At 39.9% G+C, this 18,887-nt stretch overlaps 1 protein-coding gene across 2 annotated transcripts in view; it reads right to left on the bottom strand.

Annotated features, from left to right (window-relative positions):
- BMP5 (bone morphogenetic protein 5) overlaps nt 1–18,887 on the bottom strand; it is a 58,422-nt gene that overhangs the window by 20,858 nt on the left and 18,677 nt on the right. For both annotated transcript variants that reach the window (XM_054197243.1, XM_054197244.1), the window contains 2 exons: nt 13,294–13,486; nt 7,202–7,350 (listed from right to left, as the gene is read on the bottom strand). In XM_054197243.1, coding sequence (XP_054053218.1) covers nt 7,202–7,350; nt 13,294–13,486 — 342 coding nt within the window. The remainder of the gene's footprint in view (nt 1–7,201; nt 7,351–13,293; nt 13,487–18,887) is intronic.

The raw sequence follows: 18,887 nt of genomic DNA, 5'->3' as shown, positions 1-18,887 counted from the left end.
TTCACGTTCTGTCCCCTTATAATAAAGGAATCGCTGCTGCAAAAATAACTGTGAAGCTCAGCTGATAAAAAGGTGCCACTCCAACAATTCCAATGATTTTGCTCTTTTTTTTTTTCCCAACAGGATAGGAATAGCACTCAGGATCATAACTGTGGACCTATTTGCTGTGTCACTATGTCCATTTTTCTGGTGGGACACGCAGTCGTATCATACCATTGTTTTCATGAACTGATCAAGTTCCATCTTAAAAGTTCATTTTCCCCCTCAGCTGCTCCAAATGGAAAGGCAAGAGCTCTTCAAGCTTTCAATAACAATCTGTCTCACAGTCCTGACCCGGAGAAATCCCCTCGTTTTTCATGACATTCAGAAAGCTGACTTCTTCTGAGATCGCCAGTGTGGATGCCAATGACAGTGGTAAGATTTGTGACTTGGCTGTCTCTCCTCAGGCAGTATATATTTTATGTAAGGCATTGAGCAGACACTAATTTTGCAAGAGCTTTCAGCCATTATGCATCTTGGCCAGATTTACACTGGCAACACAGGACAATGAGTGATTCCAAGATCCATTATTTTGTCCTGAGTCATCGAACTGCAGCAAACCACTCATTTTGTTATGAAAAACAAGCACTTATTTACTTTCAAAAGTGTTCAACAAGCCACAAAACACATTTTACAGATTAACCACGACTGCTAGGTCACAGTAGTTATTTTGGTAATAATTTTATGTATTTGTAGATTGAAATGAAAACTTTAGTGATGTTGAGAATTCATTTCTGGTTTGCTGAAAAAAAAAATTTCCAATGCCACACCTATGGTTTCATCCTTATGGGGAGTGATATCTGAAATGAGGATTGGGAAAGGCCTTTTGGAGAAAGATCCTGAGTCTTTCTGAGGTCCAATAACATCTAATATTTGAGCAAAAACTGTCCTGAGGCTCTGAGTCTGAAAGCTCGCAAAGTAGTTTCCAAAATTAGATAGAAAGTTGTGTGGTTTCTCATGCCTGAACAGTGCTCTTGAGAGCAATGTGACTTCAGAGAAGCAAAAGAATTGAAGTAGAGTTTGGCTACCAAAGCTTAAAGGAAGGCTTATTTAAAAAAAAAAGGAGGAGAGAAAACCTAACAACGTAAATGTAATGGTCCATATATGAGACATCCTCAACACTCTGACTCCAAAGTATTTTATACTGTCTCTATTGTATCATCTACATAAACTGTTACGCAAACTTTTCCTCTGGTGGACACATTTATCTGTATCAACATAAAACATGCTTTTGAAACAAGCTCAATGTGTTTTATTAACTCTTCTGCTCCTTGGAGGCTTTAAGGAATTCTGAAAAATGGGTGGTCTTGGATGGCCTGCTCTGCATTTCCTAGGCTTCATAGCTTTAGTCAAAACTAAAGATTTAGCTTTTGTTTTTAAAATTTTACATTTTGTTGATTTGATTCAGTTCAGCTGAAGGAATTTTACATGTCCTTTTCTGTTGATTTTGGTTTTCACAAAGCTCATGAAGAAAGCACTTGGGAATACGTGAGGAACCATGGTATGCTGCATAATGAGGCAGTACCATGTATGCTTACACAAAAAATCAGATGTAATCATACACAAATACACTTGCTAAGTACTTGATTTATCCTTTCAATTTAATGTACTTAAACTGTGAAGGGTTTGCAGAAGTCCTAGGGCTTTTCTGCACAGTTTAAAATGTGTTCAGGAAGACAATAAACCAAGGAAAGATTAAATTAATTGGTCATCCACCAAAGAATAAAATGGATAAAAGCCTTCTGAATGAAATGGAGCACAAATACCTTCATCTCCAAAATAGTGGTGCTGAGAAGCAGATGTATCCTTCATCTGTCTGGGGAGCAGGGTGGAGGGGGAGTTGCACAGCTGTACAGCCAGGACCACTATGCACCAGTATGCACCAGTAAGCAGTGGTGGCAGGAGAAGGGGCAGGAGCCCATCTCACCTCCCTGACCTTCCTGCTTCAAGTGTGCCCTTACTAACAAAAGGTGCGTTCACATCGCTCGCCGCAAGCAGACACATGAAAATGCTGACTGTATTTCTGACCCGGCTGGAAACAGGGGTTACACCTATCTGAGTAAATTACAGCATGGCCAGGAGCTCTCCCAAGCGCTGGAGCTGGATCATCTGATCTGCTCGGGGTGGGAGGGTGCTCCTGGTGCACTTATGCCCTTTGCCAGCTCCACCGCGGAGTCCCCAGCACCCCCAAGGCAGTGCTGCAGGGACCTCTGCCGAGGGGCAGCCGCCATGGGGTCACCCCGTTTTGGAGACTCAGAGAGTCATCCCTCCGGCTCGTTTCACACCACAGTGTTCCTGAGCATGTTGAATTTACTAGTGTAACTTTGGCCAAAGTCAGCTCTGAACCAGAACTCATGTAGCTGTACTTAGGCAGTGCTTGAGCCCAAGCTAATAAAACCTGCTGAGGGGCAGGATATATTAGCTCGGGTTCAGTGCTGTGCTAACATGGCTATATGGCTTCCAGATGGCTCAGAATTTAGGCAGAGCTATTGCCTGCCAAAATCCATGTATATATCAATATAAAGATATATATCCTAAATTCCCCCACTGTAAGGACACTAATGAAGGTGAACTCACTCCTGATACTTTGCCTTGTAAATACCAAATCCAAGAGACTTAAACGTAACAACCCTGCAGCATCCTTCAGAGTACCTGATGGCTACCGTGGTCATTTAAGTTAGGTGCCAAGGTTACTTAAAGGGTGGGTGTCAGGAGGATGGGGCCAGGCTCTTTTCAGTGGTGCCCAGGGACAGGACAAGAGGTAATGGGCACAAACTTGAGCATAGGAAGTTCCACCTAAACATGAGGAGGAACTTCTTTACTTTGAGGGTGGCAGAGCACTGGCACAGGCTGCCCAAGAGGTCTCCGTCTCTGGAGACATTCCAAACCCGCCTGGACGCGTTCCTGTGCAACCTGCTCTGGGTGATCCTGCTCTGGCAGGGGGGTTGGACTAGATGATCTCCAGAGGTCCCTTCCAACCCCTACCATTCTGTGATTCTGTGGTTCTGTTGACTGGGGAAAACCTTGGGATGAGATTGATAACATTTAGTGTTGTAAAGGTGAGGCCAAGGCCCATGTAAAGTATACAGCCAACCCCCTGAAGAAGCCAGGGTGCTGCCACAGGTTGCTATGGGTTGAAAGCAAGGCAGCCACCCTCTGAGACATAGAGAATGTGGCTGTGCTGCCTCTCTGAAGGCTTTGTAGGGGAAAGGGGTCTTGGAAGGCCCAGGCTGAAAGGAGAGGCTAAAAAAAGAGAGAGTGTGTCTCTTAATGTCTCCCCCATCATCGCTGGAGAAGGACCTCACCAATCCTTCCTGCAGCATGCAGGATTAGGAGCCAAAAGCCCTTCCAGGGGACACATGTCAGAGTGTACCCAAATAAGTGCTGGAGAGAGAACCGGCCTTCCCCTGGCTTCATTTGGATGAAGGAAACCTATTTCTTTCAAGTTTCCCTTTGCTCTGAGGAAAAAAAACCCACCTGAAGTAAGAATCAGAGTCAGGGAGCTGAGGATTCCTGCTGCCTGCCCACCTCAAACAGCAAGAAAACCCAAAGAAGCCTTCCATAGGACTATGTGGTAACAGAAATCACCTTAATCAGCTTGGGCTTTTCAATGTTACCAGCAGTTTCTTCCCCTCTGATGTGCAGGCGGGTGGAAAATAACCAAGAGCTGCAGCAATCTAAGAAAAGGCACTGATCTACATGGCCGTGGGGGCTACCCAAGATCTTGTATTGACAGCTGTGTATTTGGAGCTTGTTTTAGTCTGTGGACCATCAATAGTCATCGTTACACGTTATCTCCCTCTCCAGTTTTCTGTAGACAACACTAGATTCTCTTCAGCAATGATATAAACAGCAAAAGAAATACTCTTAACAGCTATTTATATTCCTCCAGTAAAAGTGATGTTCAAGCTGCTACTAACTTCCAATTATAAAAATGTTAAATGTTAATACAAAGGTGCTGATTCACTGGAATATGCTTTAAGTCTTAGCAGACATATGGTGTATATACAGGAAAAGCGTCACATGGAGCTTTTTGAATTGTTTCTGCATCTGCATTGATTTTATGCTGCAATTCATCTAACACCCGCACTTCCATCAGTGTGAAAATGAGCACCTCTCGTTTTAAACACCATGGAGAGTTTTGGTGTCAAAAGGAGGGAATCAGCCAAAAAGGGATGCTGCAGAATGTTGAGGAGACATTAAAAAAGAGAATCAAAAAAACCTGATCCTTAATTTACCACAGCCCCAGGGAAACAGTGCATTATATGTTGACAGCTTCCATATGTGTCATGCAAACCTTTATTCTTACTGTTCAAAATAAAACGTCCCATTAAGAGAAAAAGTCTACATTTCATGCTAAAATGAGGCGTATGATACCAAATACTGTCTTAAAGAAAAAAGAAAACACATTCCAATGTCATGTGGCTTTTTGTACTTTTTCAGCATTTTCAAAGGGGGAAAAGTATGAATTATAACAACCAGCCATTCTTCCAAAGTTGTTTTTATCACACTGTTATATTAAATAGTTACAAATTTTTTTTTATTCCTCATGTAGACATTATTATTATTTATGCACCATCTTCAGGGATCACCAAAGAAATATGTTTATGCGAGTAGTTATCTAAAAAATCACAGAAAAATAACTGTAAGAAAGATTACTGTTAATGGTAATGATAATATAGTAGCACCCTGGAGTCTCAGTAATTATTGGCACCCCATTTTAAAGGTCCTGTATGAACAAACCTAAAAATTAATATGTATTTAGAGACTTGATTATCCAGGGCCCCAGTGCAGCATGTGAATACCTCAAACAGGGATCCTCTGACTTAGCAGAATCCCATTTAGTTTAATGGTCTGTTGCAATAGAAAGGTTAATGGATCAGGTCTTATCATAAATGTCTCTCCAGTTATGGGGGAAGAACTCCTCTACCTCCCGTAAAGTCAATGGACAGCTGGAGGCCTGAAGAAACCTGCTTCAGACCTGCACGGCCTAAAGTTCACTTGAGCTGAGGGAAGGTTTTTCAGTTGATTTGAACCAGTCTCTGAGTTTTCATAGAAAACTGGTTGGAGAGAAGGTGGGTGGGGTTCCCTGGGTTACAAATTGAGTCCACTACATACTGAGTCATGTATAAAAATTCATGTTCCATCTGTACACAAACATGTCATTCAACTGCTGGTGTTTCTAATAGCTTCCAGAAGTAACAGCAACCCAATAAAAATAATCAAAGCCTTAAGAGCAAAATTGTAAGGGCATGAAAGGATGATTTGCCTTATGTTAAGCTGAAGTGGTATAGCACAGGTTTTCCCTATAGTTTTGAAAACTTTAGTCCCTAGAAGGGCACTCTTCTTGGATGAATAAACTGAAAAGGGAACAGAAAGTGAGGGAAGAGGGGAATTCCCTCCGCACTCAAGCAGCTGTGCTGAGAAATTCAAATAAGTGAGGTGTAGAAGGTAAAGCTGCCTGTGGCTTTGGAATTTAAAATAGAAAATTATCTATCACCTTTCTGATCTTGGGAGTAGGACAGGGGAAATATTTACATAAACTGTTCTTTTACAATTTCTTCAGTGTATTAACCTAAAGGTTTCCATACAAACTTTCCTGCTGTTTACTGAATGGATATAATTTTGAGGCTAGAACCAACAAATTGCTGGTTCCAGGGTTTCTTAATGAATGCCTTTCATGGATATTTAATTTTCAAGAATTTCTGTATTTGAATCTCCTGGAAAAAAAGTCAAGGATGGAGTTTATTCTGGAGCAGGAAAGCTGGCCAGAAGCCAGCCCACCTAATTTGGATGCCTGACGGAGGTGTCACCTCTCCAGAATTTTAAGGGCTTAAAAATGGCCCCACAAAACCAGGCTGCCCAGCAGAGTTGCTCGTTTTACAGCCTGAGCTTAGGTGTGGTGCCTTTGAAGGCTGGTTGAACGCCGCAACGACGTGGTCTACTTTGCATTGCTGCCTCCCTTTTCCACCGACGGTACTCCGACCGTATAGGCAATATGAAGTGTAAGAGCCATCCGCTCTGCTTCAAGCCTGCCAACTCCCCTTTTAAGCATCGTGCCTAAAGAAGGATGGGTTTTGCATAACTCTCCAGAAGCCAGAGCACTTGCCGAAAAAGTATGAGAGGCTTTGTTCACAGCCCAGCTGAGCCTGAGGGAGAATTCAGATCAAAAACAATGAGAGAATGTAGCCAGAACAAAGAAAGAAGAAAAAAATATTAATCCTTACACCAGGGTTTCTTCTGCTACTCATTAACATTATGTCAGCTAAGGTTTAGATTAACTAGCATCATAGATCCCTTGACCTCTGACATAAAAAGCTTTTTGACAAGAGCGAGCTAAATCTGAAAGTTTGCCTGTAAAGTAGTATGGATTAAGTGAACCATCACAGGAAAAACAGTATATAAGTCTCTTTTTATTAGTTTCTAAAGAAGTCTAAGTAAAGAACATTTCTTCTAAAAATATTATTTTGCATTGAGATGCATTTTCACTTTTTAATGAAGAGCATAAGTGTGAATAATGTAGTAGCCTAGTAAATTTGTACTAAAAACCCCACAGCTCTGACTTCGGTTTTGATAGTGTTCTTTCTAATTTTCAGCTAATTAAAATTTTCAAGATTTCAAAATTTTATCCCATTTCAAGACAAAAAAGTTTTGAAATTAATTTTTTTTTTCAAATGATAGAAAACCAATTCCCACGTTACCCTATTGTTAACCTTTCTCCAACATCAGTACCAGTGGCTGTGAGGTACCTCCTGAACTGTCCTGAGGGTATTTTTTACACCTTTCTCCATTCTTCAGCCGAGAAGGACCTTTAGAAACTTTCTGAATCAAAAATTCTACAAATCTGCTTGAGTTTCATTAATGTGATCATCGGTGGAAGAACAGTAAAATAGAACTTCATTTTGTATGTAGGAGATTTTATCCCAAACTTCATTTAATTTAACTTGATTCAGTTAGCTTTATAATTGCCATATTCTACAGAATTAAGAGTAATAGAAAGCTCGCAGACTATAGCTATGGCAGGATAAGACTTGTGTTCTTTGCTTATAAGCTCTCAGTGAATTTTCACCCGGTCAAGTTAAAAAACACCCCTCCAGAAAAGGTTCCCAGCGCGAGATGACAAGAGTGTATACAGCGATATGATCTACAGTTATGATCTTACCATCCCCGGTTTCAGCGCAGAGTTGCAAGCCCAGATTGTTCTGTGGATTAATCACCCAGTGATTGCTGGTCACAGTAATGTCAAACACAAACCAGCCCACGTCAGAAGCTTGAGCCTTTCTTGTGTCTAACAGGAACAAGTCTGCATCCCTAAGTTAAAGAAAAAAGAGAGTTAAGGCGTTCAGATATTATTATTATATTTTATTCTTAGTTTCCTTGCTGACAATGACTTCCTGGAGTCCAAATGAATAATCCTTTGACATAGCCTCATCAGGACACAGTACAGCATGTGCTGTAGCGAACATGTAATTGTTAAGTATAATACAGGTATTTCCCCTGAGAGGCCTTTCTGAAATGAGTCTCAGCATGTGAGAACTACAGCTCTGGAAAATCTGAAAAATCCAGCTTCCTGATATAAATACACAAAATATGTAGTTGAGGCTGTGTATAAAGGATTCATCTTTCAGCACTAGAATATCGCAGGAAGATTAACTTTTATAAACCATTCCGTGTAAAAGACAAAAAATGTCAAAATCACGTTCCAATTTCAACTAAAATTCAAAGGCATAGTGTCGCTGAAAAAATCTGTTATTAATAACATATGACAGCAGCTATATCATATGTCATGAATAGATGACGGTTCAGACAGTTTCATATTAGCACAGATGTTTAGAAAATAAGTCTCTGTATCAAAGTAGAAATTATATATCTATTCAATAATGTAATTATTACATTTTAACCCTCAGTTCCCTGGTATATTCTCAAATTTGTTCCCATGAAATCTTCCAGTAATTCGGAAAGGCTGCTCGGAATAGTTAGTATAATTGTGTTACTAAATGTTTAGTATGGATCGTTTATTTGTTCTGTTTTCACATATCTCCTGACAGAATTGGTTCCAGAACCACATCTGTATTACAAATAATTTACTGCAATGACCACACTAAACACAAGATATTTAACTCTCATCAGTTTCACTTTAAATGCTTCTACAAAGCAGCATGCATTATTAAAAACCGTTTTCACCATTCAGCCTTTTAAACCTAATCTATAGCTGTAGAAACCTATTTCTTTTCTGCCATAAATAGTAATCAAAACAATAGTATAAAAAAAAAATATTTTATTCTAAATGACTGTCTAAGTTAACTAAAGTCAGTCTTGGCTTACACAGACCTTGGAATCGTATCGTTACCTTACAGACAGCATGAATATGTGCTTAAAGAGGTAAGACAGACAGAAATAATAGCCTTTTTGTATAAAAAATGGATTTAAAATTAAATGGTTCTGTCACTTAATTGCTTAATCGCACCAACATCATGGGAAGTTACTGTCTTATCTAGACTTAACATTGTAAATGCACTTTGAAGGTCTGATACTGGAAAAAAAATCTCATGTAGCTCTCGAAACTGTGGTTATTCAACACTCAGGAAAATAAGACCAAATGAGCTATGACAAGCAGATGTTTACTTACATGTGAGAAATATCTGCAGAATCAGGTTAAAGAGCTCAGAAATTATAAAGGAGGGGTTGTTGTTTTTTTTTTTTTTTAAGAATAAGCAAAAGAAAATTGGAAGGGCTTTCTTTCAAGTAACTTTTTTTTCTTCTGTTAAAGGATAATCTTTTGCTGGGCTCTTTTCACTTCCATTCTAGTAGAACTATGCTAATGACCACACAAGGAGAAAACATACGCTTTCCCTCTGGAGCTAACATGAAAACAGTCTTACAATTCAAAAGAGCCTGACCTGTTATGCTAGCACTGAACAAATTAACAACGTACCACAAGCTCATAAATAGTACTCCCTAGAGTCCTAAATGCCAACTTTCTTTCTCTAATAAGCAGTTTTATCGGAATTTGAAGATGAAAAGTTTAATTCTAAATGTGACAGTCTTTAAGATGTTTATTTATAAATATTTCTTGTATCATTCAGTAGATTTAATAGAAAGCTGTAACATTTTTTGGAATATAAAATATTACAATGTCACAGTGCTATAATTTCGCATTTGTCTTGTCTCCTCCTAGAATACCTAATTGTTTTCCCATATAGATTCTTTCAGCTACAAAGTTCGCCGGGACTGATATGAAATGTTCCCAAAAGTCAGGATGCACAATGTCTCGTAAGTCAATTAAGAATAGAGCACTACTCATGGTACAGTCCAGAAACCCCTATAAAGGACAAAATTCCCCCGTGGGTCTCTCCTCAGTGTGACTTTAGTAATTTGTACTGCAGCAGAAACTCACACCAAAGGATCTTTGGCATTGATATGTCAGCCTTCTTGTCTGCCTTCCTATAAGCATAGTGATCTGGCTAAGGTAATAGACTCAAAGAGGTAGATGGTTCTTACCCATTAACTCAGCAAATGAACCAAAAATTAGTTGTAGGCACCTAGAGAAAACTAGAACTGATTCTCGATAGCAGAACAGAGAAAATGTCTCTGGACCAATGCTAATGATTTAGGCCACGTAACAGCTATTTACTACAGAAATTCAAAGTATTCATCAGGAAAAAAAACCAACCAACTTTTTTCACAATTAATGTCAACACAGGGTGAAAACCTGCCCCCTGAGAAGGCAGTGAGAGATCTGGGATCAGGATTTCCCCCATTGGCTGGTGTAATTCACTTAAACTTCTCATCACATTTTGTAACATTTTTAATTTTAAAATTTTCCTTTATTCTGTGAAAAGAAAAAAATGATTACACTTAAATTGAAAACCAGCTGCGAATTTTGGCTCCAATTTTAAAAAATATTTCTATTTAAAATATAGCCCACAACACATAATAAAAAAGTAAGGCATTATGTCGTAAATAGCCTGAAATGCAACAGTGAACACATTCAGACAGAATACAGCTGATTGGCTTTACCTTTATGGAGGCTGTTTAAGTTTAGTGATCTCAGTCTGGTCCCAAACGGCCAGTTGTCTACAGCAGAAATGCTACCACAGTCAGGAATTTCAGCGAAGAGGCTGCGGGCATAACGTCTAAGAAACTCTGGATCTCCTGGGTCACTTAAGGAAGTAAAGGTGGAATAAACCACCTATATGTTCCTTGAAAACCAGCGAAGTTTTCGACAAGATCAAATCATGATTACTCTGTAACAGGCCATCCCCATAATGCTGCTTCACCTCTTGCCTCATTCCAGGAAGCTGCTGTAGTATCTTAATACCACTTGAGGATTCCCTAATGCGGGAAGAATCCTTGGGGTTCAGTTAAATTAGTGGCTAGCTGCCACCAGATCATGAACAAGGATTTGGCCTGTTGGACTACATTACTTTCCTCATGAGAAAAGATGCGGGTAGGAGTACATTGGCAGGGCTGCGTAGGAAAGTCTGCCTTGCCATAGGCTGTGCTTTACACACTTACTTAGAACAAAGAGAAAACTTCAATCCCAGACTGTCGTTTCAGCAAACTCTGAGCGAATTCAATACACACACGCTTCAGCAGCCATGCTGACAGAGAGACAGAAAAATGTCCAAGACTACAACATAATCCTTAGTCTGCAACTCAGAAACCCTAAACCCTGAGTGCTCCTTGCCTGAAAGCATGGCAGGACTGCATTTGGCTTTGCAGAGCCCTGTCAGACACCCACGTCTCCTGTTTAGAGCAAAGAAGGGTGGAGGAGCAGGGTCTAACACAGCAGTTTTGCTGTGGTGTGGAGCTACTAAGGAGTGTGGGACATTATACAATCATAGAATCACAGAATGGTTTGGGTTGGAAGGGACCGTGAAAACTATCTAGTTCCAACCCCCCTGCCATGGTCGGGGACACCTCCCACTAGCCCAGGTTGCTCAAAGCCCCATCCAGCCTGGCCTTGAACACTTCCAGGGATGGGGCACCCACAGCTTCTCTGGGCAACCTGTTCCAGTGTCTCACCACCCTCACTGTTCTCTCACCCTCGCATTCTGCAGTTGCAGCTTCTGCAAATTTTGCACTTAAAATCTCATGTACGTATGTACGATAAATCTGAAGTGACAAAGTCAAGAATAACACTAAGTCCAGGCCCCAAAGCAAAAGCTGTGGCTTTATTGCCAAAAAAAAAAAAAAAAAAAAAAAATTCTTGGGAAAAGTACCTTGTTTCTAATTTGAACAGTGATGAGCTTGTGGTCTTCTCCCATCCTGTCCCACTGAGGCATTTGCCCCTATACATTCCATATATGAGTAAAGACTGGAAAAATCAACAATAGGAGGGAAACGTTTAGTCTACATCTGAAGTTTCTGGTGAAATCAAATGGGTGGTATATCGTTGCATGTCCCCCTTTCTATCATCATGCTTCCATTAGAGGACATGGTCTTTTATGTTTGTAAATGGAAATATAAAACATTTATAAATTTGTGTTTATGTATTGAAGGAAATCAAGAGCATTCTTTAACAAATTTCACAAGGACAGGTGTCATTTTAACAAGTCAGATCATAATAAAGTGTGATCTTGCGTCACAGTAGTAAGCAGGTTTTTCTCTCTCTAAAATAGAACAGAAATCATTTACTGGGAAAACATTAAAAAAAAAAAACACCACCAAAGCCCAAAAAAGAAAAACATCAAATGGATTAGAAAAACTAACTTTTGCCATTAGTTCTTAAAAAAAAATAAAAATCTGTTGTGTTTGCAGGTGAACAGCTTGCATCATCCTAGCCTTGACCTGTGCTCTTTAAAAAGACATGTTTTGTTCCTTCCCATTGCATTCCTTCCTACGGGAAGTTTCTTTTAGAAGCTATATCAAAAGAATTTTTCCAAGCTGAAGGCAGAGGTAAAAAAAAAAAATCCCGCATTGTCTTATCCCTGCCCAAATTTACTAAAATGGCAGAAGGTATTCTGGAAGGATGAGCGCTTTCCCTCCTGTTGGTTCTGCTCCGTTGTTACAAAACGACTCCCTGTTTATAGCCATAAAATTTTTACAGCTTGATGTTCAGAGATCTCACCTGGAAGGTACAGGCTCAAGCTTCTGTGTGCAGAAAAAGAGATTTGAACTCTGGCCCAGCCTTCGAGCTAACTGCTGATGGGGCATTTATTTCCTCCAGAGTACTCTGCGAGTTTAGGCTGCCATTTTCTTTGCTTTTGCTAAACATGCCCAGGATAGAAATATTTTATCTGTTCCAAGATGAGGGAGAGTTTTTGTTTATCTCAAAACAATCCCTTTTTCTTCCACTTTTCTGAGAATAGACACATGCCCATTTAATTTCAAAACCCAAATTTTGGGTGTATGTAGCTTTTCGCAGAAGCATATCGGAATTGCTGCTGGTTTTTAATGAGATTTTTCAGGTATTTAGCTAGTTTGCCTGGTGAAATCTGGCCATTTATTTACTCAGGTCTTGCAGAGCCTTGGAAATATGTCACACACAGAGCTCTGCAAGCTCTGCATCATGCCATGACATCACGCCTTTCAGGATACCGTACAACTAGGAAAAGCTCAGGGAAGGAGGCAATGAGGATGACATGGAAAGACTCCTGTACAAAAGACCATTAAGTAGATTAGGACCTGAAAAAGAGGTATTTGAGGAAGGATGTTGTAGGGACCTACAAAATCATGAAGACTATGGAAAAGTTCAGGTTTAAAGATTTGCTCACGTGTAAAGTCATATTTGTTTTAATTATCAGTTATAGTGAGATGCATGTGTTAAATGTGCATATGTCATCTTAAAGTCAGCACACGATTTCATCTTTTAAGTTCATTCAGCACAATATTAAAACACATCCCAAAAAAACCATGCTCGTTCAAACGTGAACAAAGTTGAACATTTTATCTGCCTTTAAAGAGTTGAACGAATCTTGGCTGGTAGTACCTCAGCATCAGCAAATGGTGCATTTCCCAAATTCAGACACTTAGACTGTACACAGGACTCCACCATTTGCTCCCTGAGAACACGAACCCTCACCCGCTCTGTGCATGGGCAAATTATATTTGGTGACATTGGGCATGTAACTCTCCATAAGCCTGGAATAAATCACACTGAAGATAAGTTTTATTCTTGCTCAGGATTTGCTGTCGTGGTAGCAAAGATGCCTTGCCAAGGGTACGCTTATGATCAGCTATTGTCTCCCTGCTTGAGACAGAAACATGAGACATGATTCAAGACGTGATACGTTCATGCCAAGAGGGTACCTGTTTGGGTACTCCTTGATGATCTGATATATGCTAATCTGAATTGTTTCGTTCTCAAAGCGGCTGTTGCTTCGGTCTTTGTATATCCGGAATTCGGCTGCTGTCACTGCCTCTCCGTGCGGGATTTGAGTAAGGTCAAAGCGAAACTCTTTGTAGTGCCTTCGCTGGTGGGAGAAGTCCTTGTCCCTTTCAACTGTGAGAAAAAGAGTTGAATGTAAATTAAAGAGGTGAAGCGAATGCCCATTTCCCATGATTAATGGAGCGTTCCCTGTGCTTGGGAGTAAACAAACAGGACAATATAAAACTGTGCAAATAATAAAACCACAAGCCCAGGCATACTTCCAGTTAAAGGAAATTCCACCAGCCCAGTGTCTTCAGTTCAAAAGGAAAAAAAACCTCGGTGGCTTTTATACAAATTCCAGAAGCCAGAGTGGAAAGAATATCAAAAAAAGCTGAAAGAGGGCATGTTGTAAAGTAACTAGAAATATGGACAAACCAAAAACTGCAAAAGGATTTAGGACTTCACTGTAGCCATAAGCACATCAGTAGTAATGTCAGAGCCATAGATGACTTTGGAAAACACTAATTGCTGCTAATAACCAGGCAGATGGGAGGAATGCTGCTCATTTCCACTTAACGTAATAAATTCTGAAGTGGTACTAAAATGCACTGTGACAACTATATATTTAAGAGGTAGTTACATCATATAAATTAACACACGTTGTACTCTAATGGCATAAGCGTCATCTTGCCAGTGGTCAGAAGTAGGAGCCATGAATCAGGGCTGAGAGGTTCTGGCAGCCCAGCGGCAAAGGGAGCACCACTCCTGGCGTGAGAAGTCCCCTCAGACCTGCTGTAGGTGGGCAGGTGCGGCTCCCACCGCTTCCGACACTGCCACAATTTCAAATAAAAAAGTTAACCTCATCATTGCTTAATTCAGGATTGCACAAGAGTTTAAGGCAGAGCAAACAGAGGATTTTAGTTTATTTGAGTTTACAACTGATCTGGGGCTAATTCCACTGTCTGCTGCTGTTCTGACCCTGAGTTAGGAGCAACTTTTGCAACATGTTTTGACGTGGCAAGGGAACCTACAGGCCACAGTACTGGCTGATGACCGTTTTATGGGATTAATACTTCAGATTCTACGGATGTGGAAAGAAAAATGATCCATGGTTTCCACTGCCACAGAGTGCAATGTATCATTGACTGGTGAAGCAGCCACGCTCTGCAAGAAGAGAGAACTTCTCACTTCTGGAGAAGTTCCACCTGCCTCGTGAGATAGGTGCTTTGCTTTACTGCTGATGGACAAAGGCTAAACCGCTCAGAGCTGGGATTCGGTTTGGATAACCAGCTAAACGCCTATGGCTGCATCCAGCTCCACTAAATGCTCCCTCCTATAACCCCTGCTCTTTTATTGCATTTTAGTATTAACAGTCCTCGGATCTGAGGAAGGAACAACGTCAGCTCTGAAACAGTGCATATTCAGATGACTAAATGTTACATGCATGTGTGTGTTATTACAATATATGTGTATATTTATACTTATATGCTCATGCATATGTGTACACCTGTGCAATTTCATCTACATATACAATGCGTATGTGTTTGTATGTGTGTGTAAATACATACATATTTATATATAAACCTGCATATATGTATTATTATAATGTATACGTGGTGTTACAAAATAGAAATGCACTAAAAGAAAAAAAAAACATTTGTGGCTTGCCATACAAGGGTAGAGTTACAGATTAAAGTGAGAGCTAATGAAGGAAAAGTATTTACATTATTTTCAGAGCAGTAGTTACTAAGTCACCTGTAGCTAGTCCCTTACAGCACACCTCCCTCCCACCCTTTCAAAAATGTAAACTATCCTTGTTTTCATGAGCATATTTTTTTTTCCAAATGTACAAATCTATGTTGCCTTAAGAACTACCAAAAATAAAATATATTTAGGCTATAAGAAAACACTTCATCTTCAGTGAAAATGAACTTTCTCCTGGCTGACAAAAGGAAAATTGTCTGCTAACTGTGAGGTTTCCTTGGCTCAAGTGCGTATTTAGCTTACATGGGTTTGCCATCGTCCACTGTGTAGAAAAAGTAAAGCAGAAAAGAGGCAGAAGCATGTAAACTGGCTGCTCTGTACCTGAAGATGAATGGGCTGCTACTGAAGAGAAACAGGATACAGGCTATTTAGCAGCTCCACTGCCCGGTTCTAAACTGTGAGATATATACAGAGATCTGACTTGAGGTTTGGGATTTGTTTGCCTTTTTTTTTTTTTTTTTTTTTTTAATGTCCATGTAAAGCCTTTCATTTTGGAGCGAACTTGGCAGAGATTAGCATATGCAAATGCACTGAACCGGAGAGGATTTTTCTAGTGCAAAGAGTCTGCTCCAAGTTTCTAAGGTTATAACTGAGCATTTCGAAGCTAATGTCAAACAGATATGTCGATAACCTTTAAACGAAAAATATATTAAAGGCAGGCTTGACGTAGCAACCCTTTCTGATATCTCTGGTTAGTATTTGTTCAGCAAGTATTTGGCAGCATTTGTGGGTAACTAAGCACTACTCGCTATGAGTAAGCATTGGAGAATTAGACGCTGAATAAAAGGTTTAAATGCCAGTATTCCTGGCCTGTTTCATTTTTATTTGGGTTTGAAGTTTTCTTTTGTCTAGTTTCTTACAAGTACCTTCTAATTAGTAACACTAGTTGGGAAACAGCAGTTCTTTCCCTACGTGTTATAGCTTGGACAGAAACCTCTACAATACCCTGCGGCAGCATCGGTGGGGTTCTCTCAGGACCACTCACAACTGCTGAAAGAATACTGATAGCCACTTCCTGACAAGCCCAAAATGAGTTATTACAGCTCACACAGATAGTACTTATCTGTGTTTCCATGTATACCCGGGGAAGAGACAGCACTGCCATCTGAAAGGGACACAAGTTCAAAATTCCCTGGGGTCGAGACAGCATTCCCAGGCCGGCCAGGACTTGGGAGCAGCAGCCCGCAGAAATGAAGGGCTGTAGGAAACAGGCACCGGACACCGTGGAAAACCCTGAGTCCAGGGAGGTCCCGCTCTCCACAATGAAGCCAGAATCTCAAACTGCAAATTTCAGTCAGCCACTGGTAAAAACAATTTTTAGAAATCTAGACAAGTTAAGATCTTGCATTACATAGCAGCTGAAAAAAAGCAGTGGCTGTGATGTTGCAATATTAACTAATGACTAGAACAATAGCCAAGTTATAAAGCAAAATGTTATTTAATGATATCAAGCATTTTAATACCAAAATACTATACACAAGTTTTGATCTTTTCTTCATCTTATAAATGCCATTTCGGGGGAGACTGTGAATGCTCAGTGGGGTATCTCTCGGGTCCTTTATCCTGCTGAAATGGCATGAAGTGCAGAGGGGAGCACCACGTCTCAAGTATTTTTATATCACATGTGCGAGCTTTTCAACACTGGCAGCCCAAAAAACACAGGTTAAGATTTTTAAGTGTTCAGTTCTTCCAGAGCGTTCTCGTGTCATTCCAGCTCTGCTCAGCTCATCTGCCAAAACGCACCTCTGTGGGACCGATCACAGCATCTAAAAACTGGTTGACCAGAAACTCTGTGGGACCGATCACAGCATCTAAAAACTGGTTGACCAGAAAATCAGGAAGCCCTTTTTTAACCATCGGAGGAATATAATTTTTCTAAGTAAAAATAACTGGAATATTATGGTCAGTGCTAATTACAACAAAATTCTTCATTTGCGTTCATTGATCAGGATTCTTAGCATCAACTTTTTAAAATGTTATTTTTGTGCCACCTGAGGCTAATATATTCAGCACTATGGTTACATCAGACGAACCATGGCTCAGGGGAATATCACAAACACCTGTGTGTAACATGGGAAAGAACGATATTTTCCACCCATGTGGCAAACTGGTGAAATATTCATACTGTATTAACACCAAGCCCAACGCTAAGAAGAATGAAGACAAATTTATACCAAAAAAAGATATTTTGGAAAAAAAAAAGGGCCATCTTTTACACCACGAGAAAATATCGTGCACTGATTTTCATTAACAAAAGTATTTGTCTTCTGGAAAAAAAATTACAAAACACATTTATGGATGGACAGTATAAGTAATTGGTATTTTAACAATTCAGCTATAAATGTCTGGTTAACTGAGCTTAAAAAATGTAAAATGTGCTAGCAATGAGTTTAGGTCATAGCGCATGAGGGACTATTAGAAGTGCTGTTTCATTAGCGATTAGCTCCCCGCTGATGCGCGCTTTGCTTTTCCTGAAGTGGTTGGTAGGTGGTGACACGTAGGGAAAGTGAAAGCTTCTTTGGCAAACTGGGGAACAAACCAAAGATCCGTTGGAATAAGCTGAGTTTACAATTTGCGAACCCGGGATTCTAACTGGATGCACGACTAGTGAAGCCTCCCTAATCAACTTGATGTCACTGTTTAACTACTAAATATACACGCCAAAGAAAACCAGAGGGCCTTACAGACTGTGTAAGCATAAGGTGCCATTTACGCTACTCTAGCTGAATTTCACTGTTTGACTCTGAATTCTTTGTATAAACACTAAGTAAACGAGTCGGTTTTAATCACTTCAAGGTGATAAAGGTTACAGTAAGCTGATACACTACAAACGACACTCGTTTACATCTTGAATATAATGAAATGATAGTTTATCTACAGTGAACACTTGTGGTTATCTGACCAAAACAGGTCAAAGGTTCCAGGCGTTTTCTCCTGAAATTACTCAGTGCTGCCTCAAATGACTGATAATTGAAAGCAGAGGCTGGAAATATCAAATGTGGTAGGTGACAGATAAGCAACAGATTAATGCAAGTACTCTGTTACAGGACACTAAAAGGTCAGAGGCCCTAGGAATTAGCTATTGTGCTACTGTGAAAAGACAGACATCAAATAGCTGTTTATCTCATTCCTGCTCTTCCTTCCAACATGCAAATTCTAGAAATGCATTCTCTCTTCTGCTATTAGACTATTCAAACTGACTCACTTTTTACAAAATAAGGCAACAAATGTTTTGTAGGGTGCATGGATAGGAGAAAAGATGTGATCCTAGACCAGAACAAAAGATTTTTTAAAAAAAAACACCAGCTCTGCTAGGTGTAATATTTTAATGAAGTGCATCAGAGAGAAGTTATGAAGCTCATTCATCAGAACATCGTTCTCAGTTGAGGAGAGCAGATAACAGATTTTTAAAGATGTCTTTTAAAGCTTAGACTTCAAGTAAAGTTTAGACTTTTACACTGTAGAGAATTAACATTAACTTCAGAAACTTAGATTAAGCTTTCCCAAAGTGATTTTTAAATAGAAAATAAAATAGCAGACAATGTAAATATTTGTCTAGGCACTGCTGCTTTAATATATTTAATCTGTTTTATAGAACAGTAAGAATCCTGATCTGGACTCAGGAAATCTATTTTGAGTTAGACACTAAAATTGATAAAAATAGTCACCTGTCCTTAAAGGAATGCTTCGGACACCAGAGACGGCTGCCTGATTCAGTCAGTGGAGAGACACTTCTGTTTGTTAAGGGTCAAAAGTCTTGCACCAGCCA

The sequence above is a fragment of the Rissa tridactyla genome, chromosome 3 (genome assembly GCF_028500815.1).
Source record: "Rissa tridactyla isolate bRisTri1 chromosome 3, bRisTri1.patW.cur.20221130, whole genome shotgun sequence".
In the NCBI taxonomy this organism is placed as follows: domain Eukaryota; kingdom Metazoa; phylum Chordata; class Aves; order Charadriiformes; family Laridae; genus Rissa; species Rissa tridactyla.
This window is presented reverse-complemented; position numbering and strand designations above follow the sequence as displayed.